Source organism: Oryzias melastigma, linkage group LG21, assembly GCF_002922805.2.
Source record: "Oryzias melastigma strain HK-1 linkage group LG21, ASM292280v2, whole genome shotgun sequence".
Classification (NCBI taxonomy): Eukaryota; Metazoa; Chordata; class Actinopteri; order Beloniformes; family Adrianichthyidae; genus Oryzias; species Oryzias melastigma.
In genome coordinates this window covers 21299119-21319234 of record NC_050532.1, presented here as the reverse complement: position 1 = coordinate 21319234, position 20116 = coordinate 21299119, and the positions used below count along the sequence as shown (strand labels likewise).

The window sequence follows — 20116 nt, the reverse complement described above, 5'->3', positions numbered from 1 at the left end:
TTCTGCACCACTATTCAAATACATTCTTTAATGTGAATTCCTAGAATCTTTTTGAACCGTCCGTCTCTTGCAGTTGAAGAGTTTCAGTGATGAAAATTACAGACCAAACTCATTTCATAAGTGGGAAAACTGGAAACATCGATGACCTAAAGATACATTTTTTGATCGGGTATGTAAATCGTTCTGCACCGCACATAAAATTCAACAAAACCTGGTACTTTACTTTGTAACAATATAAATTCCCACATAAAAAGCAGGGTAAAAAATATGATAAAAAAAGTCAATTCATAAAAATGTGTTGAATTTTTATGCAAAGATGATTTCCATTAGTTAATAGTTAAAAAATGAATATTGAGTTGAAGTTTGGACTTCTTGAACGACTCCCACCTGTCATATATTTACTGCACATTTATTAAATTCATTGTTTTCTGACATTAAAAGTTATATATTCAACACCTTCATCAACAGAACTAGAATCTTCAAACTCAGCGGCTTGAATCTGTACCATCAAAAAAACTATATATATATATATTTTTAATGAATTTGTTTAATGATGTGATGCATAAAAGCAAAGCAATAAAAAGACGAGTATGAGCAATAATTTCAAACACAATCTCCACAACTCACATTCTCAAACTGAACTACTTGAAAAGTGTGGATCTTGAAGGTCCAAGTGGACTCTCGTGGCTCAGGGAGATGCTGCGTGGAGTAAAGGGGGCGGGGCTTTCTCACAGAAACACAAAGCTAAAACTGTTGGAAGTTTACAAAAACATTAAAATCCCTCCTGCAATATTGTCATGCAATATACATGTTGACACAACTCAGACGACAATGTCAATTTTTTTTTCTTTTTTTTCTTTTTTTTGGAGTTTTCATGTCCGGTCTGGCAGTGACGGGTTCAGCCTCTACGGGCTGAAAACAGGACTCAGTTTTTTGTTTTTTAACCCTTTTGTGTCTCGGCAGCTTCAGCCAGAATCCACCAATAAAGTTCCCGATTAAGTCTTCATCCAACAATATCCTACTTTGATGTTTACATCACATTTCACTAAAGAAACAAGCAAAAAATAAGAAAAAAAAAAGCATTTAGTGAATTAATTAATGTGACTTACTTGTTGAACTATTGTACATTTAAAGCCACAGTCAGTTTCAATATATGTATAGATATACAGTGTTCTGACATTGACCAAACCTCACAGCCTGGTGTGAAATGCTACAGACTGCAGTTCGCAGGACAGATCTGCATCTCTACTTCTACCACATCGTCAACACACACAGGCTATTGACATAATGTGCTTGGTGCAGTTGCCTAGCAACGCAAGCGAGACAGTTTGTATTTCAAAGGAAAAAGAAAAACATTACAAAGCTATGCAAAATAGTATAAAATAATAAATAGAAAACTTTTTTCTTAAAATAAACACAAATCAAACATCTTCCCTCATTAGATTTTCTCACTATGTGCAGTTAATTTTGTCTTCATTTGGCCCCTAAAATCTTCTTCATTGCTAAATATCTCCAAAAAGACGGGACGGAGCGGCCTAGAAAAATGTGCTAGGATTAATTCTACCGTAATTCACCGACTGGCTCAACATTTAACTGTCAACAAGGCTCATAAATCCACAGCGAGTGGTAAAAGCAGACGTATTCACAATCTGTCCCCGTCAAGCCGCCACTCTCCGACGAAGTTCAGAAAGCGGCAGCGTGGAAGGACTTGGCACAGCGAAAAGAAAACTCCCTCGTGATAAAGTACCCAGCAGGACAGAGCTGCTCATTTACTCTTCATAATATCCTCCGTTTCTTCCCCCTTTAGCATTCTCTTTTAGGATAAAAAGAGGGCGGGGGAGAAGAACGGGACAGTCTTTCACTCGGGCCAAAGTGTCTGGCAGTGTTTTTGTGGCTCACCAGGACTTGTTTCAGTCTGCCAAGGCAGGTGGGCAACACACATCCTCACTCGGGACGCAGACGAGTGTGTCCCAGCTTTTTTTTGTCTCCATGCAGCCTGGCAACCGAGTCGCCACATCGCTATGGCAACTAACATAGTGGACAAGGCTTCGGCTGCTCCTCCGTGAGACTTTTCCACAGTTGATCGTAGAGTTCCGTATCTTAAATCTCTTCAGCCTTTTCTTTTCCTCTTATTTTTAAAAAATAGACAATTATCTGGAGTAAGAAAAATCAAAGCACAGCTCTGAGGTTAGGCTTCTCAGAGAACTAAACCGGGAGACGTCCTGCAGTTTTTGCTGACGCGGCACATTCTGGTTCTCTTCCACGCACATGTACATCTGTTAACAAAGAAAGCAAAGAGCCGCCAGGGCAGAAACTTGAAAACGAATAATTCATCACAGCATTAGACAACACTTAGGTCCAACGGTGGAGTCCAGATCTGCTTCCTGGCCGGGTGTTGACCAAGTCCATGATGTGTGTGAGGCAGAGGAGGGGCGGGCGGCTCCTGGCTTAATCCACGGTGCCTGGGTGCAGGCTGAGCACAGGGGGGTCCAGACAGGTGGGGGAGTAACTGAGGTGAGGCTCTTTTATCCACAGGAGGGGGGCGCCGTTCTTGCCCTCCTGGCTCTTGTTGTTGTTGCGGTTCTTGAAGCGCACCAGCAGCAAGGCGATGAGGAGGATGGCGAAGATGGGGAACGGGTAGAAGAAGACGAAGTAGAAGAGGGAATCGTGGGCGCACACCACGGAATGGATGGTAGAGTCTGGAAACAAAGAAATAGAATCAAAAAAGTTCGTCTTTTACCTGTCCTGACTGACTCAAAAAAAGATTAAATGGTTTTGTGGCATTTTTCTAACGATGGAGGCCATATATTAAGAAAATTAAGCTCAAATTTGTAATTCTTTAAACAAATCACTGAATCAGGAGAATCAAATACACTAAGCGGGCCACAAGCTCCATCCATCTTCGTTTTCCTGGTTCAACATGGTTCCTGGTACCAAACCGTACAGTAGGAGTTTAGGGAAAAATCGTTTTCTCGATATATCGCGATATTTCATTTTGCGATACTTTTAGCGATCTAAAATGCGGACAAGGCGATATTTACTGTATCATTTATGAGCAAACAAAGTTCAGTGTCTTACTTTTTTGTATATCTTACCTCTATTGTACAGCCTGAATACTGCTCGCCATGTTTTTTTTTACACCAGTTGGGGGTTGTAAGCTGGGGGGAGAGCACGTAAACGGAGCCCTCTCAACAACTAGGAAGGGCAGGTGGGGGGTGGGGCTACTTTGCACCAACAGCCCCGCCCACAAATCAGAAGTGAAACAGAAGTGAGTCCTAGAAAACTAGGGGTGTATTTGGTAAGAGTCTGGCGATACGATATGTATCGCGATATGTTTCTATGTGTATCACGATATGTCCAAAGACTGTACCAAAATAAATATGTACTTTTTTTTGTATGACTTAGAAAAAAAACTTCCTGTATACCTAATATTAATACAGCTGTTATGGTAATAAAATGATAAAAATAATTCTATTTAATGATTACAACAATAAGTACTGCAACTGTATCAAATACGAGTTGGTGATACCCACAAATTCATGGTACTTTTCAGTTTAAGAAAAAAAGAAAACAGAAGGTTTTAAAAGGGCGATTAAGGAAATAAAGTGTTGTTTACCTCCAACATTGCTAAATGTAGCTTCTCCGGGTACTTTTAGACCAGGAGTCTCGAACTCATTTTGGTTCAGAGCCACATTCAACCCGTCTGATCTCAAGTGGGCCGGACCAGTAACATAATAGCAAGACAACCTTTGGTCAACTTGTTATCTGTAGTTTTGTTTTTGTCTTGTCTTTTTTTTCTCAGTTGGAAAAAAACACCTCAGTTAACCTAGTAGCCTAATCACTTATTATTACAATGTTTATGGTCTTGTGTTTCCTTTGCTCCCCCTAGTGGCGGAATTGCACATTACGGTCATTTTTTAAAAATAACTATAACTCGCCACAGGAATGGGATAGAATCTTGCTTTTTTTCACTATCCTTATTTTTTTTATCTTCATGACTGAGCTGGATTGAACCATCTGGTGGGCCGAACACGGCAGTATATTTGACACCCCTGTTTTAGACGACTGTTTTGGTCACGGTGAAGAGCTTGGCTAAAAACGACATAATCATGATTTAAAAACCACTTTTACAATAAATCAAATGATGAATTTAGTGTGATTTAGAGCTATTTTGCTTCATTCCGACAAAGTGGGACATCTAGTGGCCAACTGACGCTACTGCAACCTCTAAAAACGAGCATAGACAGCAGTGTGACCATCCAATCTGCTGAAGTCTGTCCTTTTTATATGATGATACAGTTACATTGTCATCATTTACTATAAAAATTCCATACATGCTGATCAAAGAGGCTTCAACAGGAACCAGATATACAACAGAGATTTTAACGGAAGGGGATATTTTTTTAAACTTTGGTTTAAAATACACAAATACACAAAAATGAAGTAGTTGGGAAAAAAAGTCAGGATTAATTAATAACCAAATTTAATAAATTAATTTAATTGCCTTTTTATACTAATAAAATGTCTTGATTAAATGAAGACAGTGGAAGAATTGCTCATTCGAGGGATTTAAAATATTATTTTCCACCAACATGCCTTTACAAAATATTTTTATACACAGTATTGCTTTGATATTTGTTGACTATAATGTTTTTTCTTAAACATGATTCATTCTTGCAGGACAAACACCTGCATTTCTAGGAAAGCTAAATGCTACAACTCTTTAAACTGAATCTCTAAGGCAATAAAAGACTGGAACTTACTTCAAAATCACATAAACCTCCTGCTTTTATCTCTTTTTCTGCATTCACAAGTATAAATATTTAACCACAGCTTGACAGCTCCTACGTTTGTGAGGATGATATTCATCTGTGTTTTGCTTTTTTAAGCATCTCCATGAATGTTTTTCTTTCCTAACCTCACAGATGTTTCCCGCCTCTCGCCAGACCAACATTATTAATTATAATTCGTTTCTTTATGTTCTCCTTGGAAAAAATAAAGGATGAATCAACAAACACATTAATAATACAGGTGATAAAACGTTTGCAAATTAAGGAAAAAGAGGTAATAAAAATGAAATGCTAACAGTGGGAGAAACGCCAGGAAGCTCTTTATGTTTTCTGGCTACTAAGACTTTAATAATAAAAATAATTCAGAGCCGGGAAATGAGCCAACCGAAAACTTTCTATGTGGTTAACAGTTCAGTGAATATCCTTGATGGATTGGTTGAAATGATTTATAATCTTATCATTAATCCCAGATAAACTGACAGATTTGAAGGTTTACCTTGTTGTAAAATGTTGACGGTGGTGAACCCCGAGTTGTTGGTGGCCAGGCGGTACCATATGTACCGCGGGTTGAGCAGCCACTCCTCCACGTGGCAGTAGTACCTGCCGGCGTCTGTTGGCCGGGCGCCGTGAATGGTCAGGTCGTACTGGTCGGGGGTCATCTTCTCAAACTGCAGGCGGGAATTCGGCCCCGTTTCTTCTTGGGGGCTGCAGTTTTCCTTTTTGAAAACAAAATCGTGGGCGATGGAGAACACGCACTCGCGGTCGCTCTCGTCCTCCGCCGGCAGGCCCACGAAGCTCTCGTCGTCAGAGCGATCCACGTACCAGGACACGGAGAAGCTGGAGTCTGGAGACGACTTGGAGGAAATGCTGCAGCCCAGACGGATGGAACCGGACTCCTCCACCGTGATGTTCGACTCCATTTCTTCCACCTGCAGCCGAACATCTGGGGAAAGGAGACAAGTCGATTTTATAAGTGAGAATTGGAACCAGCAGAGCTTTCTTTTTTGTTTTTAAAACTCGTGATACAACTCTTGATTAATTTGCAATGACATATTAGGGCAACTATATAACAAATAACTAAATGTATATGGAAAAAGACATAAAAGTTAAAAAATATTTAAAAACTTTAATTGTTATTTTAAAAATTTGTAATTTTAAAGTGAAAAAGTTATACTTTTTTTAAATATTCAAGTTCCAATATCATGAAAATTAAGTAGATCATTTACAAAAAATAATGAGAAACTTGAGCAGTTTAAAGTTCTATACGGTTTCTCTGAACTTTCTAAAACATAAATAAAATGGGTAATGTTTTAATGTCTTTGATATAATAGTTTTAAAAGCTAAAAAATAAACAGAATAAAAAAACATGACTTTAAAATTTATGCTTCAACTTTCTGAAGCATTAATTTACGACTTTCTGTAAATTGTTAAATTTTTTCCATTAATTGTATGACTTTTTTCTCTAATCGTGCAACTTTTTTGGTAAGATTTAGAATATTTTTTCATAATTTAACGGCTTATTGTAAAAAATTAGAGTTCTAGAGATTTAGTTTTAATAAAAAAAATATTCTATATGTATACCAAGGCTTTCAGTTGTAAAATGTGGATTTTAATTTAACATATAAGACTTTTTTTTTTTTTTAATCAAATCCTGCATTTAAATCATAAGTTTTCCTTCATATATTTTAACCCTGGAAAACCCAACAAATATTTTTTTCTGGGCTTTTTAAGGTAATTTAACAATTTAGTTTTTTTTGTTTGATAATTTTACAATGAAGTATTAGGGCCACAAAAAAATAAATAATGATAAAATTCTATGAGATTAAAAGTAATATATTTATGACTTTAAAACACGTAAAAAAAATTGAGCCTACGACCTATAAGACTTTATTCTCATAATTTAACAACTTCTTCTCATTTAATTGAATTTACAAATTTTAAGTTGTAATTTAAGAACTCTTTTTTGCCTGTAAACTGGCCCTAATACTCAATCAAAGCTAGCAGAAATTAACAACAGATTAAAAAATGTAAAATAAAAACATTAAAACATTATAAACGCATATAAAATATACATTAAAAAACACCAAACACAAATTTGACCCCACCATAGTTAAATGCACTTGACGTCTTTTTCTGGGACTTTTGACATAAATGTTATCATTTTTATTTATTTTCCAATGGATTCATAAAATGTAACTTTATTTTTAGAACTTGTGTATTTTTCTACCCCAGAGCTCTAAGTAAAAAAACTGCCCTAATTTTTCCACATCATCTTTTAGAGCCCCCAAACCTCCACTGTAGATTTAAAAGTATTACATAAATATTACAAGTTTTTTTTTTCTGCCAATTTCTCATTTGGGAAATTTACTTTATTACTCGGTTATTCAAAAATGTGTCCTTAGTGACGAGAATCTAATGAGAACATGTGATAACCAGAGTCCATGTTGGAGGTGATCTGAAGTATTTTCAGTTAATTAATGGAAACAGTCAATTCTGCCATCAGGGCGCCACATGTATCAGAAAAATAAAGAAAAATAAAGAAACGGCTCGGCATGAGCTGCCCGTGGCCATCCTCAGTCTTTCAACTTCCCAGCGGGGCGCTTCCTAGAGGCGAGTGTCTGCATGGGCGTGTTCAAACATTCGGGGGGCGGCCGTGTGACCCACTTTCAGAGCAGATATGGGCCAACGTGATCTCATCTTCTTGTTTAAGCCGAACGTGAGGCGGGAGATGAAGAAGCAGTGATGGAACTTTTTAATCAGTGTTACTATTCACTTGTTTGTTGTGTTCCAGAAAAATGTTTCCTAAAACCCACGAATTTGAAATGTGTCTGTAAATGAAGAACAGCAGATGAACAGAGTCTTCTCAGGTGCGCACACCTCCGCATCTCTTCAGCTTCAATCATTCTGCTTTCCGAGTGTTTTCCTGCAGAGCAGCTGCTTTTAATCCTGCTGGACACGTGCCATCGTCACCGACTGCACTCAGAACTGTAAATAAGTTACCTGTAGGAAGAAGAATGTTGTTCCAAGAATCAGAGGTTTGAAGAGAAATCCCCTCTGGGTGTTTAAAAGGTTTTACTTTAGTGAATCTTCATATTTTTGGATTCTGAATATAAAAAAATAATAAAAACAAATTAAAAAAATGCAGGTTTAAAACTTAGACCCGGGATGCCCACACTATAGACGTATAGTTATATATATACGATTAGGAGTCTGACGCTGAACGCTTCTCTGAAGTGTAGTAAGAAGAAAAACTCCAGGGTGTACGCCACCTTCACTCAACAGTTGCTAGTATAGGCTCCAGCAACATCACGACCCCAAAAGGGATTCAGTGGGTTTGGGAAATGGATGGATATCATCTGTTCTAATAGAGGAAATCTGCTTAATAATCTCTTTTAGTATAGAAATTAGTGCTGCCATGCTATTGATTTGTGTTTAATTAATTAGTGTGATTAATTAATCATGACCTGTAATTAATTAATCTATTTTAATCACAATATTATTAACCTAATAAGTGCTGTGAGGTATTTTATTTAAATTTGTGACATTGTGGTACAGAAAGAGTTTAAAATAAAGCTAAATAGGTGGCTTTATTAAGATTTTTTGTTATAAAAGACCTTTACTGTAACACCACTGAGGAGTTACATTTAATTAATCTTGAACAATTAAAAAAACATCAAATCTAGAGTGCTCCAATTTACCACATCAAAGAATATAGGTGTGCACGAACACAGAGGTCACTATCCAATGAGATTAATGCGATTAAAAAACAATAACGCACTAAAATGCCTGTAATTAATTAATCATGATTAACAGGATAAAGTGACAGCCCTAATAAAATATAATCCTCTTTAATCACTGGTACCGTCAAATCCCTCCCCCTTTTTACTTGTTCTTTTCGTACTTTTCTGAGCTTCAGCTAAAATGTGACACAGAAAATTGCCGGTCACTGATTGGCCAGAGGGTCTTATTACTCTGGGATCATACATCGCCTTTGGCTTGATCCTGCTGTAGCGGCTTTCCAAGTCTGTACTTTTTATTTTTTTTTCCTTTCACTGAAAGTGTGACAAAAACCCAGCAACTAAACAGCTGCTTCATCTTCTCAATTCTGTTTGTGCTTAGTGTCACACTGAAGGGGAATTACTGCCGTTTCATTAACCACAGACACACAGCACTGATGGTTAAACGACAAAAAACAAAAGCAAGCTGAAAAAATCGAGTTGTGCTAGAATGTTGATTTGTTTAAAAAAAACGTATTGGATTTATGGCCTGAATTCCCTGAAGGTCGGTTCCTGACCTATTTTTGTGTCATTTTCTGTATATGCCTCATTCCACTTTAACACCAATGTGGTTAAAGTGTCTAAATTACAATGAAATTTCCCCCAAACAATTTTAAAGTCCCACTCCTAAAATATTTTTGATCTAATGTAAAATCATTCCCAGTGGTCTTTTAAATATAATTATGCAATTTTAAGCAAAAATCCAAAAATCTGTGCATTTTCTAGAACAAAGTTTAGAAATTTGCCCCTAAGATGTGGGCGGGGTCATTGGTGTGGAGCAACCATGCTCTCCCCATTGCTGAGAGCTCTCTGTTTACATGTTTTCCTGCTAGCTTACAGACCGTCACACCCCTAAATCTAACACCTCTGGTGCAGCCAAAATGCAGTATTGGAGTTATCCACCTGTCCAGTAATGAGCCAGATTCAGATGAATAAAACGAAGACGTTCATGGATCTGTTTGTCTGCAAGTGGAAGCATCAGAATGAAGCAGAGCAGGAAGTTTGGGGCTTTTTCGTCTGCTCCAAATTAATGATTTAAATGCTACTTTAAGCCTCATTTTCTTTATACGTGTCCTCCATCAAGAGAACAACATGTTAAAAACACAATTATCATCAGAGTGGATCTTTCAGTTTCAAAAATCTCTTGAGATTTCTCTCAGTCCCACCTCACCAGATATGGACGTATGGTTGGTGTCACTTCTTAACATTTTTGGTGTCCCCAATTTGTCGCTTTTTTCCGTGCTGGCTGTTCCCATTAAATCCTCGGGATGTGGTTTTACCAATTAATTACCAAATACTTTTTATTCTTGTTCGTGGTCGCGGCCCTCAGACCGGTAGCAGTTCACGGCCCGGAGGTTTTGGACCTGTGATTTAACAGGAATAGTCAAAAAACGGCGAGTTAGGGACACCCAAAACATCCCACTCCGATGGTTCAATACCCCGAACCAGATGACCTTATATATGACAAGTTGGTAGTGAGAATGCGTTGACCGTTTCCTATACTTGAAACATTTGAAGCATTTCTGTGTTCTCAGTCAGAGCTGGAGCTCGTCCCAGCTCTCATCAGCAGCAAACAGCTGTAACCAGAATCACTAATCAACCCAACACGAGTGTTTTCAGACCCAAATTGAAGCATCGCGGCTATGAAAGCCAATCAAAACCAACGTCTCGCTCAAATCTCAGGGCTGAATAGCTCCAAATAGCAGAGTGAGGTTGTGTTTTGGAGCCATGAGTACCACCTTCAAAGGAGACATGAGTGGAGGAGAGATTTGAAATATTGTGCTGAGGTGGGATGTCAGCGTGTGGGGGCATCACTGCTTCCTGACTCCGGGTTTGTCAATCAGCCGAGTCCCACGAATCCTTTGTACCTGCCGGACATGTGTACAGTCAGACACAGATGCCCTCCAGGCACCGAGGAACATGGAGTGGTGGGAGAGAAGGTGAGCTGATGACAGCTTTTGATGAAGTTACAGTCTCTGCTGCTGCCAGGGTGAAAAACTTTTGTCGGAGACGCGAGTCTTCTGTGGCTTCCTCACCTGGCTGCTTGACCAGAACCCGCGTGTATCCCGAGGAATCCTGCGACAGCTGATCCCAGCTCCCCTCCGGATCCCGCAGCCACTCCTTCACCAAGCAGTAGTACATGCCGGAGTCGCTGCTCTCCGCCTTGTTCAGCGTCAGCACATACAGGCGGGGCGACAGCTTCTCCGCCTGCACGCGCAGCCGCAGTCTCTCCTCGTCGGCGTAGTCGCCGTATTTGAGGGCCCCCGAGCGCTCGATTTCCAGCAGGAGCTCGTCGGCCTCTGACCCCGCCGCGCGCCGCACGAACCACAGAACGCTATGCTGGGTGTCCAGGTCGCTCCGGAAGGTGATGGAGCAGTTGATGCGGACGCGGCTGTCCTCCAGGTACACCTGGGACTGGTTGGTTTTCTGCACCTTCAGTTGACTTTCTGCAAAGAGGAGAGAAGAGTCAGGAAGACATGTTTCTGTTTGTGCGAGACACAACCTAAAGTTGTGTTTGTTTCTGATGGCAGGAACGATTGTGATGACAGACGGATAAAAGAGACGAGGTGGGAAGGAAAGACTAAACAAGTCAAAGGGTCGCCTGACAACGCAAATTCAAGATAAGATGCAGAGGCCCAACATTCAGAGTATTATTAGATCAGATATTAGACAAAAGCAGACGTGTAGCTTCGTCAGCCTGCCAGAACGAAAACAAAAAGGGAGTGTATTAATAAAGGAAAGGAGAGGAGGGAGGAGATGAAAGGGTGTGACCAAGACACGGAGAGGGAGTCGAAGCTCCCCTGAGCGCTGTGACAGGATTGGTTACAGCGACACGGTTCGGGGGATAGGATTAGCGGCAGGTACATCAGCTGTGAACCCCACTGTCAAACCATCGTAAAAGGGGGACGGATTAAACCTGGAGAGCACACACACACAAAAACAAAACACACACACTGAGAATAAATGAAAGAAATAAAAGGAGGAATAAAAAAACATCTCACAACTGCCAAGTACAAAGCTTGCATTTGGACACATGAGAGTAAATCCTGTTTTCTTTAACACAAACTGAAGATTGTTTATTCTATATGTGCCAAAAAGAAAAAAAAGTAATTGAAAAAAAAAAAAAAAAAAGATGTTGCCCTGACAACAATACTCATGACATTGAACGCAGTATTGGCGGTTTTAACTGGTCCTCATTCATCATAGCGTTCCCTCCTTTATCCCGTCTACCTGAGAGCCAGACACAGGTGGGTGACGGTGATCCTCGGGCTTAAAGCTCAGCTGTTATATAAGGAAGGGGTCTTCTGTGACTCACTATGGTCACAAAACAAAAAAAGAAATACAGTCTCCATCCTGCTTTTATATCGTTTTTACCTGAAAACATCTAAATCTTTGGGAACATTCTATAAAAACATTCTTATCAATGCTAATAGCCAGAAAATGTGTTATATTTCAAGATCACCTTATAAGACAGAAACTCTATTCTAACAATATGAAAAAATTCTGTTGGGTTGACACTTCTGGATAACGCAGATGACATTCATAAAGGTCGGCGCTGTTCTTTTATGAAACTTTAAAATGATGAGAGAAGTTTACACTTCTTTTCTCTTCTCTAGGTGACTTTTAGAGCAGCACTGTATGTAAAATCTTTCATTTTCATTCCCGATGAATCTAAACACTAAGATGAAAAAAAAAAGTAAAACTTTCTTAAAGAGATTATTTTTCTTCCACGACAGAAAATAATATTTTTTTTCTTGAAACAAGGATGTTTTTATTAATTAAAGTTACAAATACTGCAAGAATACTACAAGAATCAGATTGTTTTTGCGATTTTTACTTTCTTACTGAGCTTCTGAGGGAATCTAACAAAAACTTCTGTGTTCGTTGATGAGGAAGAAAGTGACCAAAAACTCATAAAAAGTTGGATCGAAGTGGTACCGGGTGGCCTTTTTGAAAGACAAAACCTTGTAAAATGGAATCCACATTTATAGTCGTCAAGACGGGTGCTGTGTGGCTTCAGGCCAATGGTTGTCAGGTCAAACCCCGCCCCCCCCATGGACTCTAATATCGTAAATGGTCGTGTTCATCAAACCTACATCTTGAGTGGTCAGTGTCCATGCTCCTTTACTTGCTAGCAAGGGAATTTGTGGCTTTTTCCAATGGAAAAGTACTGATTTGGTTCTCAAAGCTCCCTGTAACTGGTTTGAACTGGTCTGGAGCTCCATGTGGGTTAAAGTAACGATGCATTCATTGATGTGTTAACAACAAAGTATCAAAGTGTAACAAATAACGACAAAAAACGATGACATCAGACCAAACCACGAAAATAAAAATGGTTGATATCAAAATCTTTTATGGGGTCAGAAAAAATACTACCAACAAAACCAAAACAGACGTCAAGAACAACAAAAGAGAGTTTTGAAATTATTATGGGATGTCCACAGGAGCTGCGGCTTGACGCCCAGTTTGCGGAAAAAGTGTGAAATTTGGCGATTTTTTTTTCACAATATAAGAGAGGAAAACTTTTTTTTTTTTAAGGGGCCCTTCCGAAATTTAACACACCTGCTGCCAGTTTAAGTCTACAGCCATAACCAAAGTGTGACCTTTGACCTCCAAAGACCACCATCTTGAATAAAAAAATGTAGTATCACTACAAATGAAAACTTCTAGGGATTAACTCCTTGAGCATCACTAGAAAGCTACTTGACAAAAATTCTTAAGATTTTGAACAGCGTTAGCGTGACAAGCTCAAAAAAGTGGAATTCAATTGTTGTTTGTATTCATTTTTTTTAACCAGAATTTTGTGAAAATAAAATAAACAAAACCTAGCTCAAAATGATCAAGAAAGAAAATGGTACAGAACAAACATTTTGGAGAATTTGGCAAGAAAAATAGTTCTGGTATAGATATATTTCAATACGTATCATGAGATGTATATCGCGATACGTATCGTATCATCAGACTGCTGCAAATACAAACCTCTACTGTGAAGTATTCACATGTGATCTCTTCAACCGCCTCGTAGTCCCGGTGCTATCCACGGCATGTTTACATTAAAGGTGGGTCATCTGGACCCTACAAGACAGTGCGCTGAACTTTTTTTTTTTTTTCAAAAATGTCCTTAAAAGAGATACAAAAAGCCCTTTAACGTGACTCTTCTTTTAGTAAAGGTTATATATTTCCATAAATCTAAATTAAAACTAATTCTCTTTGGCAGAAGCTTTAATGTGATTTAAAATCAACGTTTTTTTTACATTGTTTCCTCTAGCTTTGTGGTCGTTCTGTCAAACGTGACAAGGCATTGTGGGAAAACGTGGCTATTGCCCATCTAATTTTAGACACAGGAATGTAAAATGGAAGACACAATTTTCTCTTTCCATAAATGAAGAAGAATCTGCGCTCCTCTTCCCTTTAGCCTCCTACTGCAGCGCGTGATGGGCTTCACCATGACTGACTGATGAGTGGCTGCCTCCGGTCACAGCCATCTGCCTACAAAGCCTCAGCGAGAGCCTCGGAGAGCACGCTCAGATGACGGCTCTTTGTAGCTCTCCATATTTACATTATAATATATTTAGCACGAGTGCCTTTAAGTGTGTTACAAAGATTGTGCGACTATGAGGCAACGCCAGACCACCTCGCTTCACGACGGCATCTTCTGCTCACAAATTAGTCACCTTCATGGCTTCTCTCCTCGTTAGACTGAAGCCGAACAACGTCTCCATCTGGAGTTACAGCAGAGCTCTGTGGATTCCTGGCAACACGGCGTCTTTTCTTTGCTGGAGAATCACCTCAGAACCTCCGAAAGTGCAACTATGAAGGATTAAGGTTGGCAAAGCAAGTCTGAACTTGGCAGCCACATGGAGGCATTATCAGAAATGCCTTTTTAATCAAAAAGTTTTATTACTCGACTTGTTGTGTGACATGAAAATAACCCAAAGGGGGCAAATAAAATCCAGGAATTACGGCCAAACAAGAAAAGCAGATTTTTTTTTTTTTCGTTTTTTGGGTCTCAAAATAACTTCGGTGAAATTCTTGCTGCGAAAGCAACTTCACAGACCAGCCTGTCACATCCTCCAACCCGGGTCCACCCCCACAGAAATCTCCCGTCAATCTCCCGGTAACATCAACACATCTGCTGACAGGCAGCAAACAGGCCGAACATTCGATGTACACGCACGCCACCAACAAGGGACCCTTTGTGCTGTTGCAGGATCCAGTTTAATCATCCGCGGTTAACAAGGCCGCTCATGTGTGTGCAGTCCCCGAACGGCCCACTATCAATACCTTTTCTCATGTTATCACCTATTCTGTTTCTTTAATTAGCCTCAAGGGTTTATCCACAAACTATGACAAATCCGTAATTAGAGACACTTGCTTCTACTGCTGGATTATGTGACAGTCAATTGTGAGCGGAAATGAACGTCGTTTCACATGAACCAGCTGTTTAACCAACACCACAAAACTCACAAAAAATAAGCTTTTTTTACTCCCATTTTTATACTTTAATGGTCGGAGTCTCTCGATGTGTTCACCTGGCTCTGCTGTTTCCAGGGCAACGGAGGGGAAGTTTGTGGAGTTTATCCTGCGAAGCAGACTAAAGGCTCAATAAAACCCGTCAGAGTTTTTTATTTTTATTATTACGTCAGTCGCATAAAAAATAAACACCTATTTATCAAGCTGCTCTGATTCATGTCGGAAAATGAACTGAACCATTGTTGTAATAGGTGGGTCTTTCCCAGCAATTATGTCGACTCTACTTCTTCTTCTCTTTCTTAATTGTTATCAGACAATTAAGAATTTCACAAAACTCTCTTGAAATAAAAAAAAAGATCTGAGAAGCAGATCTTGTTCTTAGTAGATGATGCTTCCTCTCTAGGACAAAGGAACTCAACTAAAACAAAAGACGGTTCCTGTTGGAATCTTAAAGCAAAAGGTTCAGAAGATCCTAGTAATGACAAGTAAAGTTAGATTTATGTGTTCAATTTTAGTATTAATCACAGTTTCCTTTCTTTTTATGTTTATCTTTATTGTTGTTGCTTTTTATCTATTGTGTCTTATGACTTTTTATTGTTTTAATGTATGTTTATGCGTCTTTTGTGACAATCGCCTTGTGCTCTACAACATGTTGACTGACTGGTTGATTGATTGTGACACCAAATAAATGCACAAGTGCTCATTTTCATGACACGCCTGTGTCAAAGTCAAGGCCCAGGGGCCGGATCCGGCCCACCAGATCATTTTATATTTTTGTTATTACCGTCCCGATGCTTTCTTGCACTGGTAACATATTTTAGCACATTCGCATTTTAAGGTCGTCAAAAACTGACGTATGGTTAGGGACTCCACCGCGTTGAAAATGTGTCGTTTTTAGACGTCCAATTAAATTAAGGCTCCCTGACCTCTGGGCCGCAAACCGGTATCGGTCCGGTACTAAGAATTGGACCACACTGGTTTTCTAACCTTAAACTGGTACCGGACAGTCGGTATTGGACAGTCAGTACCGGGTGCGGATCCAGGCGTGGAGCAGGCTGGTGTTAGGGTACCGGCCACATCCCAAGGTTTGATCCGTATTGAAGAAATGTGTTTTTAAGGTTCGGTTAAGGCACGGGTCTGCAACATTTAACACTTAAACAGTCATTTGGATCGATTTCTCACTGACTACAACCCAGTAGGAGCCACACATCCTTTAGGAAAATAAGACTTTGTATTTATGTTGTTGTAATTTTTATGAGAAATATAAATAAACTATTATTTTTTGGCATAAATAAAACTAACTTTAAGAGAAAATAGAGTTTTTTCCCCCAAATATGAAACAGTTTATAACAGAGGTTGACAAGACTGCCTTTCAAAATAAAAGACTTCCTGTGTCACATAGGATCATCTCAATGAAGCAAATGCAGTGCTACTTAGTGTAATGTCAGCAATGAAGAAAACATATATTTATATTTTTAAACATTTGCAGAGCTTTTTAGTCAGGAATTCATAAATCTAACTTTCTAAAATGAAAACAGAGCTAATTTACTGTATTATTTAAACTACGAGACACACTTTAAACACTGAAATTTGTCAAAATGTTTAGTTCTTGATTATTGAACCATCATGGTTACTGTGATTGCAGAGCGATCAGTTCACAGACACATCAGTCCATTTCTGCTCACTGTAGAGTCTGTAAAGGGGCAGCAGTTAAAATAAAAGCGCCCCATTAAGTATTTATTTATTTATTAAATTGTGTTTATGATGTTTGTTGAGGTCTTTGTCCTGCTTAAGGACTCCTCAAAGACTAAATTTTTCTTGTCAGAAGGAAACCACAAAGGAAGACATCAAACTACCTGATTAAATCCGTTTTTGTGGACCACAGTAGAAGAAACAGATTCAAGTGGAAGAAGGGGAATAAGCGTGAACCTCCAGAGCACACCAGGCTCCGACTAACACACATTTCTGTGGAAATAAACTTCAAGAAATCTACAACTCCACCTGGCAGTGATGTGGTAAATCAAAGAAAGTCATTTTTATTTTTCTTTGCCAAGGAAAGAATTTCAATTTCAATTTTCTTTCCTGTGCTGCTGTTTTCAGTGACGTCTTTAATGCAGGCTGGACTCTGGGGCTCACTTAACAATCCCTCCTTTTGTCACCGTCTTCATTTTGAAGAATCATTGCCTCATGAATATTCCTCAATATTGGTGAATAATGAAGCGTGAACGTCTGAAGTGCAGGTGAGGTCTCTACCCAACATTTTCTTGGGGTCTTTTTTGCAGTCTAATGTGTATTGAAGGCCCGCTGCTGAACAATTTATCCACTGGGCTACATTTATGCTGCAATGCTTTCATTTTATGAGCAGGAAAATGTGGGCAAGTGACAGGGAAAAAAAGACATGAGAGGAATGAATAAAAGCAAAAAGGCAGATAGACGTGAGGGTTTTTTTCTTCTTTTAAGGAGTAAAGGTGATTAAAAAAAAAAACTAAGAAGTTACGGGATTCATCATCAAAGTGAATGGATTTTCACAAAAGGCAAGAAGAAACGTGAAAAAGGAGAGTCTAGGAAAGAGAGATGTCAGCGACGGAAAGTGAGAACATGTTACAGAGGGGATTCCAGAAAGTAGGAAGCAGACTCTCCACCTGCATGCTGCCTGCTCCACCTTTAGCATTTAGGCTAATCCACAACCTGCGTGACAAGTCAGAGCATCTTTACTCAGAGTGACTTTTAAATTCACCGATACTTCTCATAGGTCTTAGTCACAACTACCCTTGTGGGCAAAGAATGGGCAAACCTGTACAGGACACAGAGGTGTTGTAATGGAAATTACAGGTATACATTTCTTCCTTCAACTTTTTGTTTCACTACATTAATGTCTTGACATTAGTGCTGCTAAAAAACGATTATTTTAATAGTTGTCTAATCATTTAATATTTTTTTCCGACTAGTCAAATAATCAGGTTATGCATGGATTTAAAACAAACATCTTAACCATCATTAGCTTTAAACCAACTAAAAACAATATCTATTCACACTAGCATTACCTGCAATAATGTTAATGTGAATGCTGTAAGCTGAATTTGGTCACTAAAGATGCTAGTGCTGATAAATGAAGATGCTGAAATTGATAGCCGAAAACGCTGGAGCTGATAGCCAGCTAAAATATTAGCTAAATGCCAAATTAGCCTAAAAAAAGAGTAAGTAAGCTAAAATAGCTAGCATGCAGCTGAAATGTTATCTAAACCTTCAAAACAGCCTAAAAAACTAAAATTCTTAATTAGCCAAAATAGCTAGTGTGTAGCTGAATAGCTAAATTCCAAAACGGCTTTAAAAAAATAATAAAAAAAGCTTAAGTTAGCCAAAACAGCTAGCATGTAGCTGAAATATTGGCTAAATTCCAAAACGGCCTAAAAAACAAAAATTCTTAATTACACAAAATAGCTAGTGTGTAGCTGAATAGCTAAATTCCAAAACAGCTTTAAAAAAATAATAAAAAAAGCTAAAGTTAACCAAAACAGCTAGCATGTAACCGAAATATTAGCTAAGCTCCAAAATAGCTTAAAAAACGAACAAAACAAGCATAATTGCCCTGAAAAAGCTAGCATGTAGCTAAAATATTAGCTAAATTAGCCAAAATGGTCCAAAAAACCCTAATAATTGCCAAAATAGTCCAAAAAGCTGGCAGAATGCCTTAATAACTTTCAACTTTACTACACTCCGACTCCACATAATATTAAGTAACGACTAATCGACTATTAAATTAGTCGTCGACTAATTTAATAGTCGATTAGTTGTTGATTAGTCGACTAATCGTGGCAGCTCTACTTGATATTTAATGTGTTTAACTTTTGTGCACAGCTTTGGAGCCACAAGTTTGTTTATTGTCAGAAAGTTCTGATCGCAGTGTGATTTCGTTAGAACATCTTGTCAATGTTTTGATATAAAACCTTACGTCACTATCTTAAGTCCCTGGTTAAAGCTTGTTTGTGTTGCTGATGAAAGGTAATGGCCCCTCCTAACAAGAAGAGAATCTGCAGACTCTTCTCTGTGAATCTTTCCAGCGTGACTCTCTTTTCTTTTACTCTGTTGAATAAATATCCTTTAAAACACTTTATTCCATCAGAGTTTCCACCACAGAATAAGGTTGTAGACCACTCGGTGAGCCCGGGTGTGGGCGACAGGTCGTAGCACACACTTATGCAACACCTATATGCAATTCAGTAGTAATTTGTGCATCAATTTAATGTGATATGTGTGCAGTGTACGCGATATAAAAGTTATACATCGGTGGTACATAAGTGAAAAGTCTGTTAGACGTATGTATATCTAAAAAACTTTGAGGGATCCCTTGTCTAAAAATGTCAACTACAAGAAGACTTTCCATCCGAAAAAGCAATGATGAAGCCGTGATCCCATTGTGTCAGAGGGATATTAGCGCTTTTCATTCTTATTCCAGTTCATCAAAATGTCATTATGACTAGAATAGAAAATGGAATAAATTTAATGATAGTTGCATAGAGAACCATATAGTTTAATTTTCTTCTATTGATAGTTAAACTCATATCGGTGACCTAAATCTGGGTCTGGTCGTCTTGTCTGACTGTCAAATGTGGATGACTGTAGGCAAACCGGGAACATGATCATTTAAAATCAAATTTTGGTCAGAAGTGATGAATAAATAAACCACAATGACAGTTTGAAAACGGATGCTGTCAGCACCTGGTAGTTCCATGTGGTCTCTGTCTAAGAACTAACAGGCTCGGGACTATGTTCCCTACGAATCTGTTCTTCTTTGACCTTCAACTTCTATTTCCTTATTGTCACGCTTTTTAAATGAAACTGATCGTTTTAGTCACTGTAATTCTGTGAACACCATTTACATCGCGTGTCAAAGTCGGCCCGATGTTATCTTGCGCTCATTTCTAACTTGTATAATTTTGGCAAAAAATATTTTTATGAAGAGTAAAATATTGAAAGTTGTTTAAGGTTTAAGTTGGTTTATTCTGGAATAATATTTCTACCTTCTTAATATTCATAATTATGTTCAAAAGTTATGTTTTAAAAATTGGCATTGTG

The 20116-nt window shown here is 38.6% G+C and overlaps 1 protein-coding gene and 1 long non-coding RNA gene across 2 annotated transcripts in view; one reads left to right on the top strand and one right to left on the bottom strand.

The window, feature by feature from the left end:
• igsf3 (immunoglobulin superfamily, member 3) overlaps positions 1-20116 on the bottom strand; it is a 125662-nt gene continuing 105546 nt past the window's right edge. Inside the window, exons 7-9 of the mRNA XM_024286386.2 lie at positions 10603-11013; positions 5287-5733; positions 1-2699 (exon numbers count right to left, since the gene is read on the bottom strand). Coding sequence (XP_024142154.1) covers positions 2449-2699; positions 5287-5733; positions 10603-11013 — 1109 coding nt within the window. The 3' untranslated portion in view covers positions 1-2448. The remainder of the gene's footprint in view (positions 2700-5286; positions 5734-10602; positions 11014-20116) is intronic.
• On the top strand, positions 16709-17525 carry LOC118597964. Its single transcript, XR_004946991.1, has 2 exons — positions 16709-17055; positions 17141-17525. It is a non-coding gene; the product is annotated as an uncharacterized LOC118597964 (long non-coding RNA).